The following is a 26,213-nucleotide window of genomic DNA, read 5'->3' on the forward strand; positions in this document are numbered from 1 at the left end:
ACCCGTGGAAATCTGTGCTTTTTTCGGATGAGTCCAAAATTGAGATGTTTGGTTCCAATCGCCATGTCTTTGTGAGACGCAGATCAGGTGTTCAGATGATCACTGCATGTGTGGTGCCCAGTGTGAAGCATGGAGGAGAAGGTATGATAGTGCTTTGCTGGTGACACTATCTGTGATGTATTTAGTATTCAAGGCACACTTAACCAGCATGGCTACCACAGCATTCTGCAGCGATACCCCATCCCATCTGGTTTGTGCTTACTCGGACAATCATTTGTTTTTCAACAGGACAATGACCCAACACACCTCCAGGCTGTGTAACCCAATTGAGATGGTTTGGGATGAGTTGGACCACAGAGGTGAAGGAAAAGCAGCCAATAAATGCTCAGCATATGTGGGATCTCCTTCAAGATGGTTGGAAAAGTATTCCAGTATTAAATATGGTGGAAAGACACTCTTGCTCATGTTTACACCAATCCAATGTTTTTATATTAGTAGATGTAAGATGAATCAAGTACTTTTTATCTGACAAAGAGAGGAAAAAATAACAAATTATGTCATGGCACATTTAACATGTTATGTTTATGTAATATTAAACATGTATATCTCACTATCCCTTTCAAATAGGGTTAATAAAAACATAGGCAATACAAAGTTTCTTCACAAATCTATTAAGTTCAGAGAGGCGGTCGTTCGGTTTCTCAAGCCTGATGACAGTTGTCCACAGGCAGTATTCTCTATCTCCACGAACGGTTGGAATGCAGGGTCAGAAACCAATGCCACAGTGCGGATAAACCGCCATCCTTTGCCTGCCAGAACTGGAGAGGTGACGCCGTGAACATGCCCCCATTTACCTTTTCCAGGTATTTCCACAGATCACACGGGACACATTGTGTCCTGCCAGGTTGACCCTCCGGCTGGACAGTGACCTCAGACACAATCACAACCTCAGGAAGCTATTTTTCTTTTGAGATGCTTGCTGAATTTATCGTATTGGCATCTTCCTGGGGTCCTGTTGCTCCACGGCTGTACTCTCTGAATTTGCTGAAGTACAAAAGACTCCGCTTCCCTCATCAGTGGCTCCATTTCTGTTAAGCGAAGTGCCAGAGAAACACTTGGATCCATCAGGCAAGCTGCTGCAGGGGTGGATCGAAGATGGCTGCAAGACGATTCAGTATGCAGTGGTGTAAAATACTTAAGTAGTACTTTAAAGTATTTCAAGCATTACAAGCATTTCATAAGTGTCAAAGGCTTTTATTGACAATTACATGAAGTTGATGCAAAGAGTCAATATTTGCAGTGTTGACCCTTCTTTTTCAAGACTTCTGCAATCCGCCCTGGCATACTGTCAATTAACCTCTGGGCCACATCCGGACTGATGGCAGCCCATTCTTACATAATCAATGCTTGGAGTTTGTCAAAATTTGTGGGTTTTTGTTTGTCCACCCTCCTCTTGACGATTGACCAAAAGTTCTCAATGGGATTAACGTCTGGGGAGTTTCCTGGCCATGGACCCAAAATATTGATGCTTTGCTCCCCAAGCCATTTAGTTATCACTTTTGCCTTATGGCAAGGTGCTCCATCATGCTGGAAAAGGCATTGTTCGTCACCAAACTGTTCCTGGATGGTTGGGAGAAGTTGCTCTCGGAGGATGTGTTGGTACCATTCTTTATTCATGGCTGTGTTCTTAGGCAAAATTGTGAGTGAGCCCACTCCCTTGGCTGAGAAGCAACCCCACACATGAATGGTCGCAGGATGCTTTACTGTTGGCATGACAGAGGACTGATGGTAGTGCTCACATTGTCTTCTCCAGACAAGCTTCTTCTTCTTTCCGGATGCCCCAAACAATCGGAAAGGGGATTCATCAGAAAAATGACTTTACCCCAGTCCTCAGCAGTCCAATCCCAGTACCTTTTACAGAATATCAGTCTGTCCCTGATGTTTTTCCTGAAGAGAAGTGGCTTCTTTGCTGCCCTTCTTGACACCAGGCCATACTCCAAAAGTTTTCGCCTCACTGTGCATGCAGATGCACTCACACCTGCCTGCTGCCATTCCTGAGCAAGCTCTGTACTGGTGGTGCCCCGATCCCGCAGCTGAATCAATTTTAGGAGGCGGTCCTGGTGCTTTCTGGACTTTCTTGGGTGCCCTGAATCCTTCTTCACAACAATTGAACTGCTCTCCTTGAAGTTCTTGATGATCCGATAAATGGTTGATTTAGGTGCAATCTTACTGGCAGTAATATACTTGCTGTGAAGCCCTTTTTGTGCAAAGCAATGATGACGGCACGTGTTTCCTTGTAGGTAACCATGATTGACAGAGGAAGAACAATGATTCCAAGCACCACCCTCCTTTTGAAGCTTCCAGTCTGTTATTCAAACTCAATCAGCATGACAGAGTGATCTCCAGCCTTGTCCTCGTCAACACTCACACCTGTGTTAACAAGAGAATCACTGACATTATGTCCTTTTGTGGCAGGGCTGAAATGCAGTGGAAATGTTTTTTGGGGATTCAGTTCATTTGCATGGCAAAGAGGAACTTTGCAATTAATTGCAATTCATCTGATCACTCTTCATAAAATTCTGGAGTATATGCAAATTTCCGTCAAACAAACTGAGGCAGCAGACTTTGTGAAAAATGTATATTTGTGTCATTCTCAAAACTTTTGGCCATGACTGTACATTCCTTAAGAAAATATTGTAATTTTTACTCCATACATTTTCCTTGATGCCCAAACGTGCACTTTACATTTTGAATGCTTAGCAGGACAGGAAAATAGTCAAATTCATGCACTTATCAACCGAACATCCCTGGTCATCCCTACTGCCTCTGATCTGGCGGACTCACTAAACACACATGCTTCATGTGTAAATTATGTCTGAATATTGGAGTGTGCACGTGGCTTTCTGTAAATAAAATAGAAAAACAAGAAAATGCCATCTGGTTTGCTTAATATAAGGAATTTGAAATGATGTAGACTTTTACTTTTGATACTTTAGTACATTTTAAACCAAATACTTTTAGACTTTTACTCAAGTAGAATTTTGCTGGGTGACTTTTACATGAGTAATTTTCTAAAACAAATCAAAATCAAATCAAATTTATTTATATAGCCCTTCGTACATCAGTTGATATCTCAAAGTGCTGTACAGAAACCCAGCCTAAAACCCCAAACAGCAAGCAATGCAGGTGTAGAAGCACGGTGGCTAGGAAAAACTCCCTAGAAAGGCCAAAACCTAGGAAGAAACCTAGAGAGGAACCAGGCTATGTGGGGTGGCCAGTCCTCTTCTGGCTGTGCCGGGTGGAGATTATAACAGAACATGGCCAAGATGTTCAAATGTTCATAAATGACCAGCATGGTCGTATAATAATAAGGCAGAACAGTTGAAACTGGAGCAGCAGCACGGTCAGGTGGACTGAAGACAGCAAGGAGTCATCATGTCAGGCAGTCCCGGGGCATGGTCCCAGGGCCCAGGTCAGTTGAAACTGGAGCAGCAGCATGGTCAGGTGGACTGGGGACAGCAACGAGTCACCATGTCAGGTAGTCCTGGGGCAGGGTCCTAGGGCTCAGGTCAGTTGAAACTGGAGCAGCAGCACGGCCAGGTGGACTGGGGACAGCAAGGAGTCCTCATGTCAGGTAGTCCTGGGGCATGGTCCTAGGGCTCAGGTCCTCCGAGAGAGAGAGAGAAAGAGAGAATTAGAGAACGCACACTTAGATTTACACAGGACACCGAATAGTACAGGAGAGGTACTCCAGATATAACAAACTAACCCTAGCCCCCCGACACATAAACTACTGCAGCATAAATACTGGAGGCTGAGACAGGAGGGGTCAGGAGACACTGTGGCCCCATCCGAGGACACCCCCGGACAGGGCCAAACAGGAAGGATATAACTCCACCCATTTTGCCAAAGCACAGCCCCCACACCACTAGAGGGATATCTTCAACCATCAACTTACCATCCTGAGACAAGGCTGAGTATAGCCCACAAAGATCTCCGCCACGGCACAACCCAAGGGGGGCGCCAACCCAGACAGGATGACCACATCAGTGAATCAACCCACTCAGGTGACGCACCCCTTCCAGGGACGGCATGAGAGAGCCCCAGTAAGCCAGTGACTCAGCCCCTGTAATAGGGTTAGAGGCAGAGAATCCCAGTGGAAAGAGGGGAACCGGCAAGGCAGAGACAGCAAGGGCGGTTCGTTGCTCCAGAGCCTTTCCGTTCACCTTCCCACTCCTGGGCCAGACGACACTCAATCATATGACCCACTGAAGAGATGAGTCTTCAGTAAAGACTTAAAGGTTGAGACCGAGTTTGCGTCTCTGACATGGGTAGGCAGACCGTTCCATAAAAATGGAGCTCTATAGGAGAAAGCCCTGCCTCCAGCTGTTTTCTTAGAAATTCTAGGGACAATTAGGAGGCCTGCGTCTTGTGACCGTAGCGTACGTGTAGGTATGTACGGCAGGACCAAATCAGAGAGATAGGTAGGAGCAAGCCCATGTAATGCTTTGTAGGTTAGCAGTAAAACCTTGAAATCAGCCCTTGCTTTGACAGGAAGCCAGTGTAGAGAGGCTAGCACTGGAGTAATATGATCAATTTTTTTGGTTCTAGTCAGGATTCTAGCAGCCGTATTTAGCACCAACTGAAGTTTATTTAGTGCTTTATCCGGGTAGCCGGAAAGTAGAGCATTGCAGTAGTCTAACCTAGAAGTGACAAAAGCATGGATTAATTTTTCTGCATCATTTTTGGACAGAAAGTTTCTGATTTTTGCAATGTTACGTAGATGGAAAAAAGCTGTCCTTGAAATGGTCTTGATATGTTCTTCAAAAGATAGATCAGGGTCCAGAGTAACGCCGAGGTCCTTCACAGTTTTATTTGAGACGACTGTACAACCATTAAGATTAATTGTCAGATTCAACAGAAGATCTCTTTGTTTCTTGGGACCTAGAACAAGCATCTCTGTTTTGTCCGAGTTTAAAAGTAGAAAGTTTGCAGCCATCCACTTCCTTATGTCTGAAACACATGCTTCTAGCAAGGGCAATTTTGGGGCTTCACCATGTTTCATTGAAATGTACAGCTGTGTGTCATCCGCATAGCAGTGAAAGTTAACATTATGTTTTCGAATAACATCCCCAAGAGGTAAAATATATAGTGAAAACAATAGTGGTCCCAAAACGGAACCTTGAGGAACACCGAAATTTACAGTTGATTTGTCATAGGACAAACCATTCACAGAGACAAACTGACATCTTTCCGACAGATAAGATCTAAACCAGGCCAGAACTTGTCCGTGTAGACCAATTTGGGTTTCCAATCTCTCCAAAAGAATGTGGTGATCGATGGTATCAAAAGCAGCACTAAGGTCTAGGAGCACGAGGACAGATGCAGAGCCTCGGTCCGATGCCATTAAAATGTCATTTACCACCTTCACAAGTGCCGTCTCAGTGCTATGATGGGGTCTAAAACCAGACTGAAGCATTTCGTATACATTGTTTGTCTTCAGGAAGGCAGTAAGTTGCTGCGCAACAGCCTTTTCTAAAAATTGCTGCTTTTTAGTTAGCTTTGCGACAGTATCAAAAAGGAATTTCGGATTGTTCTTATTTTCCTCAATTAAGTTAGAAAAATAGGATGATCGAGCAGCAGTAAGGGCTCTACGGTACTGCACGGTACTGTCTTTCCAAGCTAGTCGGAAGACTTCCAGTTTGGTGTGGCGCCATTTCTGTTCCAATTTTCTGGAAGCTTGCTTCAGAGCTCGGGTATTTTCTGTGTACCAGGGAGCTAGTTTCTTATGAGAAATATTTTTAGTTTTTAGGGGTGCAACTGCATCTAGGGTATTGCGCAAGGTTAAATTGAGTTCCTCAGTTAGGTGGTTAACTGATTTTTGTCCTCTGGCGTCCTTGGGTAGACAGAGGGAATCTGGAAGGACATCAAGGAATCTTTGTGTTGTCTGTGAATTTATAGCACGACTTTTGATGTTCCTTGGTTGGGGTCTGAGCAGATTATTTGTTGCAATTGCAAACGTAATAAAATAGTGGTCCGATAGTCCAGGATTATGAGGAAAAACATTAAGATCCACAACATTTATTCCATGGGACAAAACTAGGTCCAGCGTATGACTGTGACAGTGAGTGGGTCCAGAGACATGTTGGACAAATCCCACTGAGTCGATGATGGCTCCGAAAGCCTTTTGGAGTGGGTCTGTGGACTTTTCCATGTGAATATTAAAATCACCAAAGATTAGAATATTATCTGCTATGACTACAAGGTCCGATAGGAATTCAGGGAACTCAGTGAGGAACGCTGTATATGGCCCAGGAGGCCTGTAAACAGTAGCTATAAAAAGTGATTGAGTAGGCTGCATAGATTTCATGACTAGAAGCTCAAAAGACGAAAACGTCATTTTTTTTTGTTGTAAATTGAAATTTGCTATCGTAAATGTTAGCAACACCTCTGCCTTTGCGGGATGCACGGGGGATATGTTCAATAGTGTAGCCAGGAGGTGAGGCCTCATTTAACACAGTAAATTCATCAGGCTTAAGCCATGTTTCAGTCAGGCCAATCACATCAAGATTATGGTCAGTGATTAGTTCATTGACTGTAACTGCCTTTGAAGTAAGGGATCTAACATTAAGTAGCCCTATTTTGAGATGTGAGGTATCATGATCTCTTTCAATAATGACAGGAATGGAGGTGGTCTTTATCCTAGTGAGATTGCTAAGGCGAACACCGCCATGTTTAGTTTTGCCCAACCCAGGTCGAGGCACAGACACGGTCTCAATGGTGATAGCTGAGCTGACTACACTGACTGTGCTAGTGGCAGACTCCACTATGCTGGCAGGCTGGCTAACAGCCTGCTGCCTGGCCTGCACCCTATTTCATTGTGGAGCTAGAGGAGTTAGAGCCCTGTCTATGTTGGTAGATAAGATGACAGCACCCCTCCAGCTAGGTCAGGCTTGGTCCTGTTTGTGGGTGAGTCCCAGAAAGAGGGCCAATTATCTACAAATTCTAACTTTTGGGAGGGGCAGAAAACAGTTTTCAACCAGCGATTGAGTTGTGAGACTCTGCTGTAGAGCTCATCACTCCCCCTAACTGGGAGGGGGCCAGAGACAATTACTCAATTACTCTATTAAGGTATCTTTACTTTTCCTCAAGTATGATAGTTGTTTACTTTTTCCACCACTGTCAGTATAAACTGACCATCCTACCGATCCTCAACTTCGGTGATGTCATCTATAAAATAGCCTCCAACACTCTACTCAACAAACTGGATGCAGTCTATCACAGTGCCATCCGTTTTGTCACCAAAGCCCCATACACATCCCACCATTGCGACCTGTACACTCTCGTTGGTTGGCCCTCGCTTCATACTCGTCCCCAAACCCACTGGCTACAGGTTATCTACAAGTCTCTGCTAGGTAAAGCCCTACCTTATCTCAGCTCACTGGTCACCATAGCAGCACCCACTCGTAGCACTTGCTCCAGCAGGTATATCTCACTGGTCAACCCCAAAGCCAATTCCTCTTTGGTCGTCTTTCCTTCAAGTTCTTTGCTGCCCATGACTGGAACGAATTGCAAAAATCTCTGAAGCTGGAGACTCACATCTCCCTCACTAGCTTTAAGCACCAACTGTCAGAGCATTTTACAGATCACTGCACCTGTACTTAGCCTATCTACCTACCTCATCCCCATACTGGTATTTATTTATTTATTTTGCTCCTTTGCACCCCAGTATCTCTACCTTGCACATTCATCTTCTGCCGATCTACCATTCCAGTGTTTACTTGTTATATTGTAATTACTTCGCCACCATGGCCTATTTATTTCCTTAACTTACCTCATTTGCACTCACTGTATATAGACTTTTTGTTTTATTTTGTTCTACTGTATTATTGACTGTATGTTTTGTTTATTCCATGTGTAACTCTGTGTTGTTGTATGTGTCGAATTGCTATGCTTTAACTTGGCCAGGTCGCAGTTGCAAATGAGAACTTGTTCTCAACTAGCCTACCTGGTTAAATAAAGGTTAAATAAATTATTTATTTTTTTAAATACATGCGCAGCGCTTACACAGTGACTTCAGTAGGACCTGTGCCAACTGTTTTGCAACACTAGTTCACTGCAAGTGTTCCTCAAGTTTAAAAATGCACAGCACCACATAAGACAGCAACTGGCTGTCAGCTTGAAGTTGGTCGTTGTGGATTTCGAATGGCTCCAACAACTTCAGAAGCTGCTCTAGCTTGGCCCTGTCACGCTCTGTGCTTGCCCTCAGATTTCTTCCCTTTTATCTAGTGATAGTGATGCACAAGCTAGACCTATTTGAAACCTTGGCATCTACTGGCCATATTTACCCGTCAGATTCAGAAGCTCGAAAACCCCATTCGAAATAAAGCTTAAACCCCATTTTTAGATTTTTTTTTATGTTTAAAAGGAAAAAAAGAAACAATTTGATGGTTTTATTTTAGTTTGTTTTACAGACAACGATAATCATTTCAGCATAGTTTGTTTTTTATTTCTATTTCAGTTTACTAACATTTTTCCAGGTTTTTTTTCAGTTTCAGTTTTTGTTAACTACAATAACCTTGAAGAATTACTGTCTTACCTCAGTGAGCCACGAAATTCCTAGTTTTGAAGAACTTTACTGGAAGCTGTGCCACGACATTTTCCACTGCATGGGCCAGCCCCCTAGCAATTCGAGTTCTTGCTAATGAGCTTCAAGCCCTTGCCATTTGAGTGACTGCTAGTAAGATGCATACACAGCAGAGCAAGAGAGCGCAATGATGTGGTGCACATATGTAATGCACCATTATCGGGGACCACTTTTGGCTCGTGAGTGCTACATTCATAACTATTGGCTAAAAAGTATACAAAAGCACCAGAGAATCTCTGAATCTCACCAGAGAATCTCTTTAACCCATTTTTATTTCTAGTGTATAGCAGGGCTCTCCAACCCTGTTTCTGGGTTTTTGTTTCAACACCAGTTGTAACTAACTTCATTCGGTTTATCAACCATCTGATTATTTTAATCCGGTGCGCAAGATTAGGATTGGAACAAAAACCTACGGGATGGTAGCTCTCCAGGAAAAAGGTTGGAGAGTCCTGCTTTATAGGCCTATTTCTTGTTCCTCAAAAACTATAAAACTGGCCAACTGGACACACCATGGAAATTGTACTTGGAATAATAGCCTTGCCAGTTCAGTGGAACTCTTATTTCTATGCTAAGCCTCTTCTAAGGTGCAAGATGTCACACACCACTAAAGATGGCTTTTGAACTTTTGAAGTTCCTCTGATCTGGCAAGGTGTAACGATCTGGGTGTAGTGGGTGCAAAGTCAGGAGCAGGAAACAGAGAGTTCATGGTAGTGCTCTTTAATGCACACACGGCGAACATAGGCCACCCCACAAAACACTGGGCGCTCACAAAAACAAATGCCCCAAACACGGGGACTAAAACAGTCCAGCAAAACCCGCGAACAGGAAAAAACACGTTAGTCTCAAACATGCACAAATGTCACACAAACAATCCCACACAAAGAACAGGCGGGCCGGCTGGCTAATAAATCCCAACTAATCACCACAATACATAACAGGTGTAACCAATAAACAGGCAAGGAGGGGGAGGAAAGAATCAGTGGCAGCTAGTAGGCCGGCGACGACGAACGCCGAGCGCCACCCGAACGGGAAGGGGAGCCACCTTCGGTAGGAGTCGTGACAGTACCCCCCCCCTGACCGCGCGCTGACACCGGCCTCGAGGTCGACCCGGAGGGCGAGGCGCAGGGCGATCCAGATGGAGGCGATGGAAATCACTCAACATTGACAGATCCAAAATGTCCCCCACCGGTACCCAGCACCTCTCCTCCTGACCGTACCCCTCCCAGTCCACGAGGTACTGCAGGCCCCTCACCCGGCGTCTCGAGTCCAGAATGCCCCTTATCGTGTGCGCCGGGGACCCCTCAATGTCCAGAGGGGAAGGAGGGACCTCCGGCACCTCACCGTCCTGCAGGGGACCAGCTACCACCGGCCTGAGGAGAGACACATGAAACGAGGGGTAATGCGATAATAGGAAGGGAGTTGTAATTGATAACACACCTCGTTTATTCTCCTCAGGACTTTGAAGGGCCCTACACACTGCGGCCCCAGCTTCCGGCAGGGCAAGCGGAGGGGTAGGTTTCGGGTCGAGAGCCAGACCCTGTCCCCCGGTACAAACACGGGCACCTCACTGCGGTGGCGGTCAGCACTCCTTTTCTGCCGTCCACTGGCTTGTTGGAGGGATTCCTGGACGTCCCTCCTGGTCTCTTTGGAGCGCTGCACGCATTCCTCCACCGCAGCAGCCTCGGTCTGGCTCGGATGCCATGGTGCCAGGACCGGCTGGTACCCCAACACACACCGAAATGGGGACACGTTAGTAGAGGAGTGGCGTAGTGAGTTCTGGGCCATCTCAGCCCAGGGGATGTATCTCGCCCACTCCCCTGGTCGGTCCTGGCAATACAACCGCAGAAACCTACCCACCTCCTGGTTCACTCTCTCCACCTGCCCATTACTCTTGGGGTGATAACTGGAGGTCAGGCTGACCGAGACCCCCAGACGCTCCATGAACGCCCTCCATACCCGGGACGTGTCCGGTCCTCTGGCAGTCTCTATGGGGGTGCCACAGGGTTCAACCCTCGGGCCAACTCTTTTCTCTGTATATATCAATGATGTTGCTCTTGCTGCGGGCAATTCCCTGATCCACCTCTACGTAGACGACACCATTCTATATACTTCCGGCCCGTCCTTGGACACTATGCTATCTAACCTCCAAACGAGCTTCAATGCCATACAACACGCCTTCCGTGGCCTCCAACTGCTCTTAAACGCTAGTAAAACCAAATGCATGCTTTTCAACCGTTCGCTGCCTGCACCCGCACGCCTGACCAGCATCACCACCCTGGATGGTTCCGACCTTGAATATGTGGACATCTATAAGTACCTAGGTGTCTGGCTAGACTATAAACTCTCCTTCCAGACTCATATCAAACATCTCCAATCGAAAATCAAATCAAGAGTCGGCTTTCTATTCCGCAACAAAGCCTCCTTCACTCACGCCGCCAAACTTACCCTAGTAAAACTGACTATCCTACCGATCCTCGACTTCGTCATCTACAAAATTGCTTCCAACACTCTACTCAGCAAACTGGATGCAGTTTATCACAGTGCCATCCGTTTTGTCACTAAAGCACCTTTTACCACCCACCACTGCGACTTGTATGCTCTAGTCGGCTGGCCCTCGCTACATGTTCGTCGCCAGACCCACTGGCTCCAGGTCATCTACAAGTCCATGCTAGGTAAAGCTCCGCCTTATCTCAGTTCACTGGTCACGATGGCAACACCCATCCGTAGCACGCGCTCCAGCAGGTGTATCTCACTGATCATCTCCTTTGATTTGATTTGATTTGATTTAAAGCCAACACCTCATTTGGCCGCCTTTCGTTCCAGTTCTCTGCTGCCTGTGACTGGAACGAATTGCAAAAATCGCTGAAGTTGGAGACTTTTATCTCCCTCACCAACTTCAAACATCTGCTATCTGAGCAGCTAACCGATCGCTGCAGCTGTACATAGTCTATCGGTAAATAGCCCACCCATTTTTACCTACCTCATCCCCATACTGTATTTATTTATTTACTTTTCTGCTCTTTTGCACACCAATATCTCTACCTGTACATGACCATCTATCACTCCAGTGTTAATCTGCAAAATTGTAATTATTCGCCTACCTCCTCATGCCTTTTGCACACAATGTATATAGACTCCCCTTTTTTTCTACTGTGTTATTGACTTGTTAATTGTTTACTCCATGTGTAACTCTGTGTTGTCTGTTCACACTGCTATGCTTTATCTTGGCGAGGTTACAGTTGCAAATGAGAACTTGTTCTCAACTAGCCTACCTGGTTAAATAAAAGTGAAATTAAAAATTAAAAAAGTGAACTGGGGACCCCGATCAGAGACGATGTCCTCCGGCACCCCGTAGTGCCGGAAGACGTGGGTGAATAATGCCTCCGCAGTCTTTAGGGCTGTAGGGAGACCAGGCAACGGGAGGAGACGGCAGGACTTGATCCGTGATCCACAATCACCAAACCGTAGTGTTCCCCTGAAACAGGGGGAGATCGGTCAGGAAATCTACGGGTTGTAACTTCCCTCTAGGAAGGCGCCTAGGAGCCTTACTCTGGAGGCATAAACCTTAACGTCCCTAGCCAAGGTGGGCCACCAATACCTCTCCAGGAGGCTCCCCACTGTCATTGCCCCCCCAGGGTGACCCGAGGAGGGTAGGACGTGAGCCCACCGAATCAGTTGGTCCCGGACACCAAGCAGCACGTACTTCCGCCGAGCCAGACATTGAGGAGGCGCGGGCTCCGCCCGTAACGCCCGCTCGATGTCCAAGTCCACCTCCCATACCACTGGTGCCATCAGCCTCGAGGCGGGAAGGATGGGAGTAGGCTCGGTGGACCGATCCTCCGTGTCGTAAAGGCGGGACAGTGCGTCAGCCTTTACGTTCTGGGAGCCCGGTCTATATGACAACGTAAAATGTAATCGGGTGAAGAACATGGCCCACCTTGCCTGACGTGGGTTCAGTCTCCTAGCTGCCCGAATATACTCCAGATTCTAGTGGTCGGTCCTGATGAGAAAGGGGTGCTTAGCCCCCTCAAGCCAGTGTCTCCACACCTTCAGAGCCCTGACCACCGCTAACAACTCCGGGTCCCCCACATCATAGTTACGCTCCGCTGGACTGAGCCTCCTCAAAAAGAAAGCACAGAGGCGGAGTTTTGGTGGCGTACCCGAGCGCTGTGATAGCACGGCACCCACCCCAGCCTCGGATGCGTCCACCTCCACTATGAATGCTAGAGAGGGATCCAGGTGCGCCAACATGGGTGCATCCGTGAACAGCGCCTTCAACCTGTTGAAAGCTCTGTCCGCCTCTGCTGACCACCGCAAACGCACCAGGCCCCCCTTCAACAGTGAGGTAATGGGAGCCGCTACCTGGCCAAAACCCCGGATAAACCTCCGGTAGTAGTTGGCAAAACCCAAAAACTGCTGCACCTCCTTTACCGTGGTCGGCCAATTACGCACGGCCTTAATGCGGTCACCCCCGAGGTGGAAATGCGATAACCCAGGAAGGAGACGGCTCGTTTGGAGAACACACACTTCTCAGCCTTGACCTATAGGTCATGCTCCAGCAGTCTACCAAGCACCTTGCGTACCAGAGACACATGCTCGGCGCTGGTGGCTGAGTAGATTAGAATGTCATCGATATAAACAACCACTTCCTGCCCGTGCAGGTCCCTGAGAATCTTGTCTACAAAGGACCTCCAGGCGCCACCCAAACGGGAAGGGGAACCACCTTCGGTAGGAGTCGTGACACAAGGCTATTATTCCAAGTACAATTTCCATGGTTTGTCCAGTTGGCCAGTTTTATAGTTAGAAGTGACTTCACTTTTCAATTAACAGCAATATTTTGGGTTACATAACACGTTTATTTTGGATTCCATGCAATAAATATAGAAGCTCACCTTTTCAAGATAGGATTACCTTGATGTGTGTCAGTGTACAAAGTAACTATCACACTTCATTCTCTCCTCTCCACTTTAAGACAAGGCTGCATGTAAACAAACTAGGCCACAAGCACATACCCAATTCAGCTCCAAAAGCACACCACAGTGGTTTATCTGTGAAAGCATTAACAATTCTAGTGCTCTCTCAGAATAAGGAATCTGTTCATTTCTATCTCAAGGCTGACATACATATATACTACACCCCTGATGTACATACAGTGCCTTGCGAAAGTATTCGGCCCCCTTGAACTTTGCGACCTTTTGCCACATTTCAGGCTTCAAACATAAAGATATAAAACTGTATTTTTTTGTGAAGAATCAACAACAAGTGGGACACAATCATGAAGTGGAATGACATTTATTGGATATTTCTAACTTTTTTAACAAATCAAAAACTGAAAAATTGGGTGTGCAAAATTATTCAGCCCCTTTACTTTCAGTGCAGCAAACTCTCTCCAGAAGTTCAGTGAGGATCTCTGAATGATCCAATGTTGACCTAAATGACTAATGATGATAAATACAATCCACCTGTGTGTAATCAAGTCTCCGTATAAATGCACCTGCACTGTGATAGTCTCAGAGGTCCGTTAAAAGCGCAGAGAGCATCATGAAGAACAAGGAACACACCAGGCAGGTCCGAGATACTGTTGTGAAGAAGTTTAAAGCCGGATTTGGATACAAAAAGATTTCCCAAGCTTTAAACATCCCAAGGAGCACTGTGCAAGCGATAATATTGAAATGGAAGGAGTATCAGACCACTGCAAATCTACCAAGACCTGGCCGTCCCTCTAAACTTTCAGCTCATACAAGGAGAAGACTGATCAGAGATGCAGCCAAGAGGCCCATGATCACTCTGGATGAACTGCAGAGATCTACAGCTGAGGTGGGAGACTCTGTCCATAGGACAACAATCAGTCGTATATTGCACAAATCTGGCCTTTATGGAAGAGTGGCAAGAAGAAAGCCATTTCTTAAAGATATCCATAAAAAGTGTTGTTTAAAGTTTGCCACAAGCCACCTGGGAGACACACCAAACATGTGGAAGAAGGTGCTCTGGTCAGATGGAACCAAAATTGAACTTTTTGGCAACAATGCAAAACGTTATGTTTGGCGTAAAAGCAACACAGCTCATCACCCTGAACACACCATCCCCACTGTCAAACATGGTGGTGGCAGCATCATGGTTTGGGCCTGCTTTTCTTCAGCAAGGACAGGGAAGATGGTTAAAATTGATGGGAAGATGGATGGAGCCAAATACAGGACCATTCTGGAAGAATGGTGGAGTCTGCAAAAGACCTGAGACTGGGACGGAGATTTGTCTTCCAACAAGACAATGATCCAAAACATAAAGCAAAATCTACAATGGAATGGTTCAAAAATAAACATATCCAGGTGTTAGAATGGCCAAGTCAAAGTCCAGACCTGAATCCAATCGAGAATCTGTGGAAAGAACTGAAAACTGCTGTTCACAAATGCTCTCCATCCAACCTCACTGAGCTCGAGCTGTTTTGCAAGGAGGAATGGGAAAAAATTTCAGTCTCTCGATGTGCAAAACTGATAGAGACATACCCCAAGCGACTTATAGCTGTAATCGCAGCAAAAGGTGGCGCTACAAAGTATTAACTTAAGGGGGCTGAATAATTTTGCACGCCCAATTTTTCAGTTTTTGATTTGTTAAAAAGTTTGAAATATCCAATAAATGTTGTTCCACTTCATGATTGTGTCCCACTTGTTGTTGATTCTTCACAAAAAAATACAGTTTTATATCTTTATGTTTGAAGCCTGAAATGTGGCAAAAGGTCGCAAAGTTCAAGGGGGCCGAATACTTTCGCAAGGCACTGTATCTATTAGCAATGGAATACCATTAGGCTACTGTTACATGGAAAGTATTGTTATTCTTATAGGTGTAGGGTGATTTCTTGAGACCAGATCTTCTAATCTTTTGATCCATGTTTCAAGTGAATTGAAGTTAGGGATGTATAAATTGTACTCTCTTTTGCTCCTTCAGCAAATCCAGTTTGTGGAAGACAAGCAAGAGTTCAGCAGGTTTCCTACCAAGGCAGGACGACGCTCCCTGTCTCGATCGATCTCTCAGTCATCCACCGACAGCTACAGTTCAGGTACTATACACACACAAACACGCACATGCACAGAGCTATGAATGGATTGCTTGACCCCTTTCTTGCTGACTTTTCCTATCGGTCTGATTTCCCAGCTGCGTCCTACACGGACAGCTCTGACGATGAAACTTCACCACGGGACAAAATACAGGTCAATTCCAAGGGCACCAACGACTTCTGTGTGAAGAACATCAAACATGCCGAATTTGGTCGCCGCGAGATTGAGATTGCAGAACAAGGTAGGATAACATGGTTCTGTGACCTGTCACCTCTCACACAAAGAACAATACAAGACAATCAGTGACCAGTGATAAACGTCAACATCCCAAGGGTGCTCCGAGGTATAAGTACTGGTTGTTGGTTATTTAAAGCATGTTCTTGAAATTTGCTGTCTTATGGTATGAATCTCTTTAGGCGACTCAATGGGTAAGGGTCTTTGATCCTAGGTAATATCGGGAAATGTCAATTAAACCACTACTGGCGTCAATCAGGTTGCAATGAGCAACAAATACATTTCTGTGAACAAGGGACAGTAAAGTATATTTACATCTAAATATTGCTCTTGCCAGGACTTTGGGTCTGTTGCGCGGAAATGTACTAGAGTCTCACCCTCCAAGGCAAGGATTGGCCAAGTCAGATTGACAGAGACACTGATTGGAGGGGAGAGTCTGTCATAAGAAAGAACAGCATCACTCAGTTCTGTGCATAACTGAAATACTCTAGCAGCTAGAGTCTAGCTTGTTATCTGTATTAAGAATGTTATTTATATTTAGATTGGTTGAGGTCAATCTGTCTGCAGATATGGCTTCTGCTCTTAAGGGATTCAGAAACGACTCCTGTGTCGTATTATTAGGCTCTGGTTTCGCTGATCAGTCATTCGAAGTGCAACTACATTACATCAGAGAGAGAGAGAGAAACATAGTGAGCTCAAAGTGTTGGGACAGTAACACATTTTTTTGTTGTTTTGGCTCTGTACTCCAGACTTTGGATTTGAAATTATACAACGACTATAAGGTTAAAGTACAGACTGTCAGCTTTAATTTGGTTATTTTCAGCTATTTAGAAATTACATCACTTTTTGTCATTGGCCCCATTTTAGGGAACCAAAAGTATTGGGACAAATTCATGTGTATTAAAGTAGTGACGTTTTTATTAGTTGGTCCCATATTCCTAGCACGTAATGATTACATCAAGCTTGTGACTCAAACTTGTTGGATGCATGATGAGTGAGAAAGTTAGACACGCACATATCATACCCCCAAGATAGGCTAACCTCTCACCATTACAATAACAGGGGATGTTAGCATTTTTTTAGGGGGGGTATAGGATATTTATACCTCTAACTTTCTCCCTTATCATTATTCACAATTCATTCAGGATGGTCAGTAATCATGGTAGCATCCCACATTAATGTAGATGTTACGGTTTTCTAGGTGTGAAGGATAGTCGGACCAAAATGCAGCGTGTAGATTGCGATCCATGTTTAATGAACAACGTGAAACACGAATAAACACAAAACGTAACGAAAACCGAAACAGCCTATACTTGTGTAAATAAATAAAGCAATAGGAACAATGACACTAAGGACAATCACCCACGACAAACTCAAAGAATATGGCTGCCTAAATATGGTTCCCAATCAGAGACAACGATAAACACCTGCCTCTGATTGAGAACCATTCCAGACAGCCATAGACTTTGCTAGATAACCCCACTAGCTACAATCCCAATACATACACACCAAAACCCCAAGACAAAACACACCACAATACAAAAACCCCATGCCACACCCTGGCCTGACCCAATACATGAAGAAAAACACAAAATACTTAGACCAGGGCGTGACCGTAGAAGTGTTTAGAAACATTATATTCTTATTTACAATAAAAGTGACTCCAGAATTATTATTCTTTACCATTCATTTCTATTGGGCACATAATAATCTGAAACACAACCAAAACAAATAGCAGAGTAGAGTCACAAACTTGATGTAGCATGCAATGACTATGAGTATGGGACCATAAACTTACCTATTAACTACTTTAATACACATATAAGTAAATGTACTTTTGAACCCCTAAAATGGGGGAGCCAGAGACTGTACAAAAAGTGCTGTAATTTCTAAATGGTTCACCTGGTATGGATGAAAATAACCTAAAAAGAAAGCTGACAGTCTGCACTTTAACCCCATAGTCATTGTATAATTTCAAATCCATCCTTTGCTGGAAATGGGACATAATAAGTTGAGCACTGGGATTAATTGTTACAGTGTAAGGATGAGTAAATGTATTTTATTGGTGTCGTGTTGCAGCTTAATCTACACCCATAACACTGTCAGCACAACCCCAGAGCTTGATATGGAGTGTTCATCCTCTAATGAATTGGCAGGTTGCAGATGGCATTGCTTATTTTAGGGCATTTGATTTTATGGAGCTAAGAAGGTTCTGATGCAGGAAAATCTTTGAGACCCTCAATTATGAGAGATATTTGTGGGAAGGTCTTTATAGTCAGACCACTTTTCTGGTGTCTACTCTGAATGTGGCTATCACGTTTTGGGATCTCTTTCTCTCCCTCTCTCTCGCTCCATCTCCTTTGCTCTCTTTATCACCCCACTTTCTCACTCCCTTCTCTCTCTCTCTCTTGGTCGCTTGCTCGCTCTCTCCTCACAGATATGTCAGCATTAATCTCGCTCAGGAAGAGAGCCCAGGGAGAGAAGCCACTTGCTGGGGCTAAAATCGTTGGCTGCACTCACATCACTGCCCAGACTGCAGTAAGATAACTATCCCTGTCTTACCTATCATAATGCCAAGGCTACACGGGGACATCTTTCTCCTAATGAAGTAGGATTTGAAGGTCACAGAGGCTTCTTCAGTAACCAAGTTGGCCCTGTTGTTTACACTAACTTACACTGTTTCCATTACCCAAGCTTTGCTGCAGTGAAATATCTCTCCCGTACTTAGGCCAAATATCAGTGCCATGACTGCAGTATGATCTTTCTTCCAACAGTATCTCTACTGTACCTAACCACCACTGCTCTGCTACAATTTGGTCTGTGACTAAAAATGATAGCTGGCTCATCTCATGACAGTCCATAAATAATGTACAGCGTCTCTAAAGCCTTGTTCACATTGGCGGTTTGAAGTGACTCGAATTCTATTTATTTGCATATCTGATTTGAATCTGTTCTTTTTCCTGCAGTCTGAACAGCCAAAAATCACATGTAATCAGATATTTCAAGCCACATTTCAAACCACCTTTGTATCTGATTCCTGGCCATGTGACTTGTCTGAACAGTCAAATCTGATTTATTTGTCCTGAAGTGGTTTTTAGACTGTTATTCAGCATATCTTTTCACTTGCCAGCTACTCTGTTGACAATTTGACAAGAACATGTGGTAGCTAACTAGCTTGTTAATTGTTTTCAAACAAATGAGTGAATGTGCTAGAAGCTTAACAGCTACCTAGTTGGCCGACTGCTGTGGCTAGCCAAAAATCTTAAACTTTGAGGCTTTAAAAGTGTTCTTTCCCTAGGATTTTGAACATTCAAAACAACTGGGAAATGTCCATGGCAGGCATTGTTAGCATGCTATATAACTTCTGAGTGATAGAAAGCACAAGCGCAACCACCAATCAGCCTACACCCCAGCACACTCACACATGTTGTTACTATGACAACTAGTGTAGCTTTGTTCACAAATGACTGCTCTCTGGACTCGCATCCGATTTGGTCACTTGTAACTTACTGTTTGAACAGTCAGTAGTCCAAAACATATTTGAAAAACAAAACTGATTTGAGCATTAAGGCCTGCTGCGTGAACAAGGCTTTATACCCCGTTAGTGTCTAAGATTTAATATATTGGTGCTGTTAATATGCTATTATATATTTACAGTATTTACTCATTCAAGGGTTTTTAATAATTTTTTACTATTTTCTACATTGTAGAATAATAGTAAAGACATCAAAACTATGAAATAACACATGGAATTATGTAGTAAGCAGAAAAGTGTTAAACAAATCAAAATATATTTTCTATTTTAGATTCTTCAAAGTAGCCACCCTTTACCTTTGAACACAGCTTTGCACACGCTTGACATTTTCCCAACCAGCTTCACCTGGAATGCTTTTCCAACAGTCTTGAAGGAGTTCCCACATATGTTGAGCACTTGTTGGCTGCTTTTCCTTAACTCTGCAGTCCAACTCATCCCAAACCAACTCAATTGGGTCGAGGTTGGGTGATTGTGGAGGTCAGGTCATCTGATGCAGTACTCCATCACTCTCCTTGGTCAAATAGGCCTTACACAGCCTGAAGGTGTGTTGGGTCATTGTCCTGTTTAAAAACAAATGATAGTTCCAGTAAGTGCAAACCAGATGGGATGGTAAGGCAATAAATAGGCCACAGTGGCGAAGTAATGACAATTTAGCATTAGCACTGGAGTGATAGATGTGCAGATGGAAGGAGTGTTGTATGGCATTGAAGCTTGTTTGGAGGTTTGTTAAGACAGTATCCAAAGAAGGGCCAGATGTATACAGAATGGTGTCGTCTGCGTAGAGGTGAATCAAAGAATTACCCGGAGCAAGAGCGACATCATTGATATTTATACAGAGAAAAGAGTCGTCCCGAGAATTGAACCCTGTGGCACCCTCATAGACTGCCACAGGTCCGGACAACAGGCCCTCCTTATTTGACACACTGAACTCTATCTGAGAAGTAGTTAGTGAACCAGGCGAGGCAGTCATTAGAGAAATCAAGGCTGTTGAGTATGCCGATAAGAATACGGTGATTGACAGAGTCGAAAGCCTTGGCCTGATCAATGAAAACGGCTGCACAGTACTGTTTTTTTATCGATGGTGGTTATGATATCGTTTAGGACCTTAGGATCTTGAGCGTGGCTGAGGTGCACCCGTGACCAGCTCGGTAAGGTCTACAACAGGTGTAGACCTTACCTTGAAATATTTATTTACAAGCCCTTAACGAACAATGCAGTTCAAGCAATAAACAAAAGGGGAAAAATCAAATCAATCAAAAAAGAACACAAAACATTTACATAACAATAACAAGGCTATATACAGGGGGTACCGGTACATGATTCCATATGATTTATTTCATAGTTTTGATGTCTTCACTATTATTCTACAATCTAGAAAATTGTAAAAAATAAAAACCCTTGAATGAGTAGGTGTCTAAACTTTTGACTGGTACTGTATATACAGTAAGCTAAATATATTGAATGGTCTGCTCTCTTTTGTGTTCTGTATTGCCCATTAGCTATTTATGTTACAAAATATTACCTGTACATCTCTGTATTGTTCTTGTTCCTTGTTCCTCTTATTCAACCTCCTCGCTCTGCATTCAGGTGTTGATTGAGACTCTGGTGGCACTGGGGGCCCAGTGTCGCTGGACAGCCTGTAACATCTACTCCACACAGAACGAGGTGGCAGCTGCCCTCTCAGAGATCGGTAAGTAGAAGCTTTCAACATGACTACTTTACAGCTTTGTTACAGTAATGGCTTCTATGTGGAACAGAATGAGAGACTGACTGTACTTCATAAGAGGTTTTTGAAAGTTGTGTTTCATCACATTCATATTAATTGGTGCTATTTCTGCATAATATACATTAACTCGTATTAATATGTAATTAATTACATGAGCGGGCTAAATGTTGGGGGTGATTTGCTTCCCTGTGGCGTTTGAAACTAAAGAGACATTTTGGAGATGTTCTCAATAAAGTCCTGGAAAGCACAGAGAACATCAGACTTGCCCTCTAGTCAATGAACTACAGCACCAAGACACGCATATCTCTTAGGTTTCTGGGTGTTTGTTAAGTATATGTGTTTCCGTAGCGGGATCTTTTTGCTTTTCACAGCCTGTTAGCCTGAGCAGTTCACAACAGATTCAGATTGCATTACAGTAAATATCACCAGTCACACAGCACAAGCTGGGAGAAGAACTGGTGCATAGGCTGTGGGCTGATTAACTTGTCCTACAAACACAGTATCCTCTGACCATTTACGACCCACTCTCAGCAGTGTTGACATTTTCTACGTGTGAGTTATGCCAGCAATGTTCATACCGTACATACAGCAAGCCTGCCAGAAACCTACTGACTTGACCAGATGAAGGGAGTAGATAGATAGTTGTACGTAGGTATATACAGTGCATTTGTAAAGTATTCAGACCCCTTGACTTTTCACACATTTTTTTCCATTACAGACTTATTCTATGGATGAAATCGTTTTTTTCTCCTCATCAATCTACACACAATACCACATAATAACAAAGTGAAATAAAAAACTGAAGTATTACATTTACATAAGTTATATCAAAACCAGGCTGTATCACAACAAGCCGTGATTGGGAGTTCAATACGGCTGCGCACAGTTAGTCGTCTGAGTTTGGCCGTTGTAGGCCGTCATTGTAAATAAGAATTTGTTCTTAACTGACTTGCCTAGATAAATAAAAAATAAATAAATAAAGGTATTTACTCAGTACTTTGTTGAAGCACCTTGGGGAGTGATTACAGCCTCGAGTCTTCTTGGGTATGACGCTACAAGCTTAGCACCTGTATTTGGGGAGTTTCTCCCATTTCTTCTCTGCAGATCTTACCAAGCTCTGTCAGGTTGGATGGGGAGCATCACTACACAGCTATTTTCAGGTCTCTCCAGAGATGTTCGATCGGGTTCAAGTCTGGGCGCTGGCGGGGCCACTCAAGGACATTCAGAGACTTGTCCCGAGCCACTCCTGCGTTGTCTTTGCTGTGTCGTGGTCCTGTTTGAAGGTTAACCTTCGCCCCTGTCTGAGGACCTGAGCCCTCTGGAGCAGGTTTTCACCAATGACTTCTCTATTTTGATCTATTCATCTTTCCCTCGATCCTGACTTGTCTCCCAGTCCCTACAGCTGAAAAACATCCCCACAGCATGATGCTGCCACCACCATGCTTCACCGTAGGGATGGTGCCAGGTTTCCTCCAGATGTGACACTTGGCATTCAGGCCAAAGGGTTCAATCTTAGCTTCATCAGACCAGAAAATCTTGTTTCTCATGGTCTGAGAGTCCTTTCGGTGCCTTTTGGCATACTCCACGTGGGCTGTCATGTGCATTTTACTGAGGAGTGGCTTTTGTCTGGCCACTCTACCATAAAGGCCTGATTGGTGGAATGCTGCAGAGATGGTTGTCCTTCTGGAAAGTTCTCCCATCAATCCTGTCTCGAAGCTCTACGGACAATTCCTTTGACCTCATGTCTTGGTTTTTGCTCTGACATGCACTGTCAAATGTAGGACCTTTATATAGACAGGGGTGTGCCTTTCCAAATCATGTCCAATCAATTGAATTTACCACAGGTGGACTCCAAACAAGTTGTAGAAACATCAAGGAAGATCAATGGAAACAGGATGCAGCTAAGCTCAATTTCGAGTCTCATAGCAAAAGGTCTGAATAGTTATGTAAATAAGGTATTTCTGTTTGAAAATATTCTAAACCTGTGTTCGCTTTGTCATTATGGGGTACTGTGTGTAGATATATGTTTTACAATAACTCTAATCTAACAAAGTGGAAAAATACTTTTCAAATGCACTGTACACACAGAGAAAGATGCAGGGATTTGAGGACTAGATAGGAGGTTAACTAAGAAAAAACTGTCAGTAGAATAGAGGTTCTAAGCCCAGGTACTGTATAACATGTTTCTAGCTGTATGGTCATATGGGATGAGTAGCATGGCAGAATAATCATAGAGCTTTCAAAATCTCCCCACTCCTCCAATTCAATAGCAGGGCTTAGGATAGTTTTTTTTTGTGTACCACTTTATTTTTTGGTAATTATATTTTTACGTAAGCCCTCCCTTTCCCACATCATTGTGTAAAGCGACATCTGTCACAGTATCTATTTCTAATAAACAGTTGGTCTTTATGGAACTGTCCTCTGGCAGCTTCTGTTTCGGCCTGCCTGCTCTGCTCTCTCTGGGGTGGAAATTACCAGAAGGCCTTCTGTCCTGCTGCAGTTATTACCTGATGTCTGGTCCTCTCCTAAAAATCACTGGATAACAGCTTTAGAAACAAGAGACCTAGCTTATTATCCCCTCTTGGTTTAAAGAACAGACATATCCTTGTACATCTACAGAAAAGACAGGAATGCCTATGGGGTGTTGTATATATTCAGAGCCATATTCCAGTAAAGCTTAGAGAGGATCTCATGTCAGATGTTGTTGAACTGTTTTAGTTGCAAATTCACTTGCCTCATCTAAAGCCTCTTCTTTTGGGGTGCTGCTGTTGGCCACCAAGTAGGGATTAACATGGGCAACCGGGATCACTTCACATTTCCAGAAAAAATGTAATGACGACCTGGAAATGACTGACATTTTCCCCAATGTCGGCACTAATGCAATGCCACAAAATACACAACATGCGCAGCAACAGATTAGCAAAAAATAAAATGGCTCATTATCCAAACAGGTTTTCACATGGAAGCCTTTAGCCCAGCGTATTTACTTCACACAAAGTTACCATAGATTCAAAGAAGACGCATAATTGACACCTGACCCAAATGTACTTGATAAACCCTACAGCAAACCCTTACGGTATAGACTATAAAATAATGTGTGCCTCTTTGAGTTGTCATCGTGACTCTTCAGACAGTCACATATTTGATAGGCCTATGCACAATTCACTACATAGACATCTCTGTCAGACATTAAGTCTGTTAACAATTCAGAGGCTTGAGGGAAAATGCTATGTTCTCCTGTCCTAGAGATAGACTATTTTCCTATCTAGTCCCAATTCCACTGAAACCCCAAATCCTGACTCCTGTCTCGCATGAAAATTCCTAACTTTATTCTGTAATCCATAGGTTGCATTATCAAAGCACGTCTCTCGCCTATGCAGGTCAAAATATCTCTAACATTTCCCACTATTTTCTGCACTGTCGTACTTTCTGCCCATATGAGAGCTTCCGTAGGGAATGTGTGATCAACAAACGGTAACAAACAGTTGGTCCCGTTAGATTAAATATCAAGGTATCTTAATTATTTACACTCTTCATCTCCCCATTATTCATGTCTGTTATAAAAAGATGTTCTGCGTTTTTGACACAAGTTAACATTTTAGTCATCCAGAGAGACTGACAGTTAGTGCATTCATCTTAAGATGGCACAATGTGAAAACCACATTTTACTGTCATAGTAAGTACATTTTACCTCAAAGTAGCTATCAACACTCAAATCTCCATTTACTCAAGCAAACAACAAAATTATCTTTAAAAAAACTTAATAAACCACATCTTATTGAACGGCAGGGACTGTAAGGGGAGACAAACACACATTTTTGTTGTTGTATTGTTTTTATATTTTAAATTTGTGACTGTCCGGATCTATCTGTGTTTTGTTACTTGTTCTTTTTTTTGTGGACCCCAGGAAAAGTAGCTGCTGTTTCTGCTGAAGCTAATCCACATAAATAAATAAATAAACATAAGGAGGGCTTTACTCAGGCCCTCTGTTTCTGCCATGCTTATAACATCATAATGCAGGCTTTATAACACAATGTTAAATACTCAATGGTTAGGTCAGTTCACGACAATTGGTCATGACACAAATAGCAGTATAGTGACACACATACCAGTATAGGTGAATAGGCCTACAGTGAAGCTAACCCCGATAAACTAGTGTAGCTTAAATCCTACATGACTGTTCAATACTGATGTCAATACTGGTAGTTCTGGCTGCTATTGACACCCGTTTCCTGAGTGATTTATGAGGGTGTGAAGTGGGCTTTAATGGTAGAGAGCTGAAGTGTTTAGTAGGGCCGGGATGAGACCAGAATTGCAATATTCTTTCCATGGCAAAAATTAAAACACGAAGCAGACATTACTCTTTGATCATTAAAAACCTGCTGTATGTAAATTATTGTGTGCTATAGCTTGGAAAATAAATACATGTGACTCTGGATGACAACATAATGTTTGTTTCCAACATTAAGGCTGTTTTCCTAAAGAAGTTGAATCAACTTTGTGTTTTGTTTCCTTGCCACGATACCAACGAGTATCGTCCCGGCCCTGGTGTTTAGTGAGCAGGGTTATGTAAGTCTACCTGGAGGAGCCTACAGAGGCAGGGGCTGTTCTAGGCTCTTTGGTGTTGTGGTTGGACCGTTGTGCAGGTCCAGATGTCTAGAGTTAAGCTGCAGGTCGTTATATTAATGACTTTACAACAGATTATACGGACATCAAGCACCGTGTGTTCAAACGTCATTGGTTCTGCTCTCTCTAGAATGAAGGGTCTTGTTAATGGCTCAGGACCCTGTGCTGCTGTTTAAAAAGGGCCTTAGCTTCTATATTTGTTGCGACATATGTCTGATCTGGAGAAATATTGTAATTTCTAAACCCCTTTTATTCCCCCAACTACCTTGTCATTTCTGCAGGTGTGGCTGTTTTTGCCTGGAAGGGGGAATCGGAGGATGACTTCTGGTGGTGTATCAACAAGTGCATCAACATGGAGGGGTGGCAGCCTAACATGGTACCCATAGAACTCTT

General features: G+C 43.8%; 1 protein-coding gene across 2 annotated transcripts in view; it reads left to right on the forward strand.

Annotated features, from left to right (window-relative positions):
- Positions 1 to 26,213, forward strand: part of LOC112217821 (S-adenosylhomocysteine hydrolase-like protein 1) — a 67,518-nt gene that overhangs the window by 30,698 nt on the left and 10,607 nt on the right. For both annotated transcript variants that reach the window (XM_024378380.2, XM_024378390.2), the window contains 5 exons: positions 15,590 to 15,701; positions 15,797 to 15,940; positions 18,371 to 18,471; positions 21,056 to 21,158; positions 26,102 to 26,196. In XM_024378380.2, coding sequence (XP_024234148.1) covers positions 15,590 to 15,701; positions 15,797 to 15,940; positions 18,371 to 18,471; positions 21,056 to 21,158; positions 26,102 to 26,196 — 555 coding nt within the window. The remainder of the gene's footprint in view (positions 1 to 15,589; positions 15,702 to 15,796; positions 15,941 to 18,370; positions 18,472 to 21,055; positions 21,159 to 26,101; positions 26,197 to 26,213) is intronic.

This window comes from Oncorhynchus tshawytscha, linkage group LG02 (genome assembly GCF_018296145.1).
Source record: "Oncorhynchus tshawytscha isolate Ot180627B linkage group LG02, Otsh_v2.0, whole genome shotgun sequence".
In the NCBI taxonomy this organism is placed as follows: Eukaryota; Metazoa; Chordata; class Actinopteri; order Salmoniformes; family Salmonidae; genus Oncorhynchus; species Oncorhynchus tshawytscha.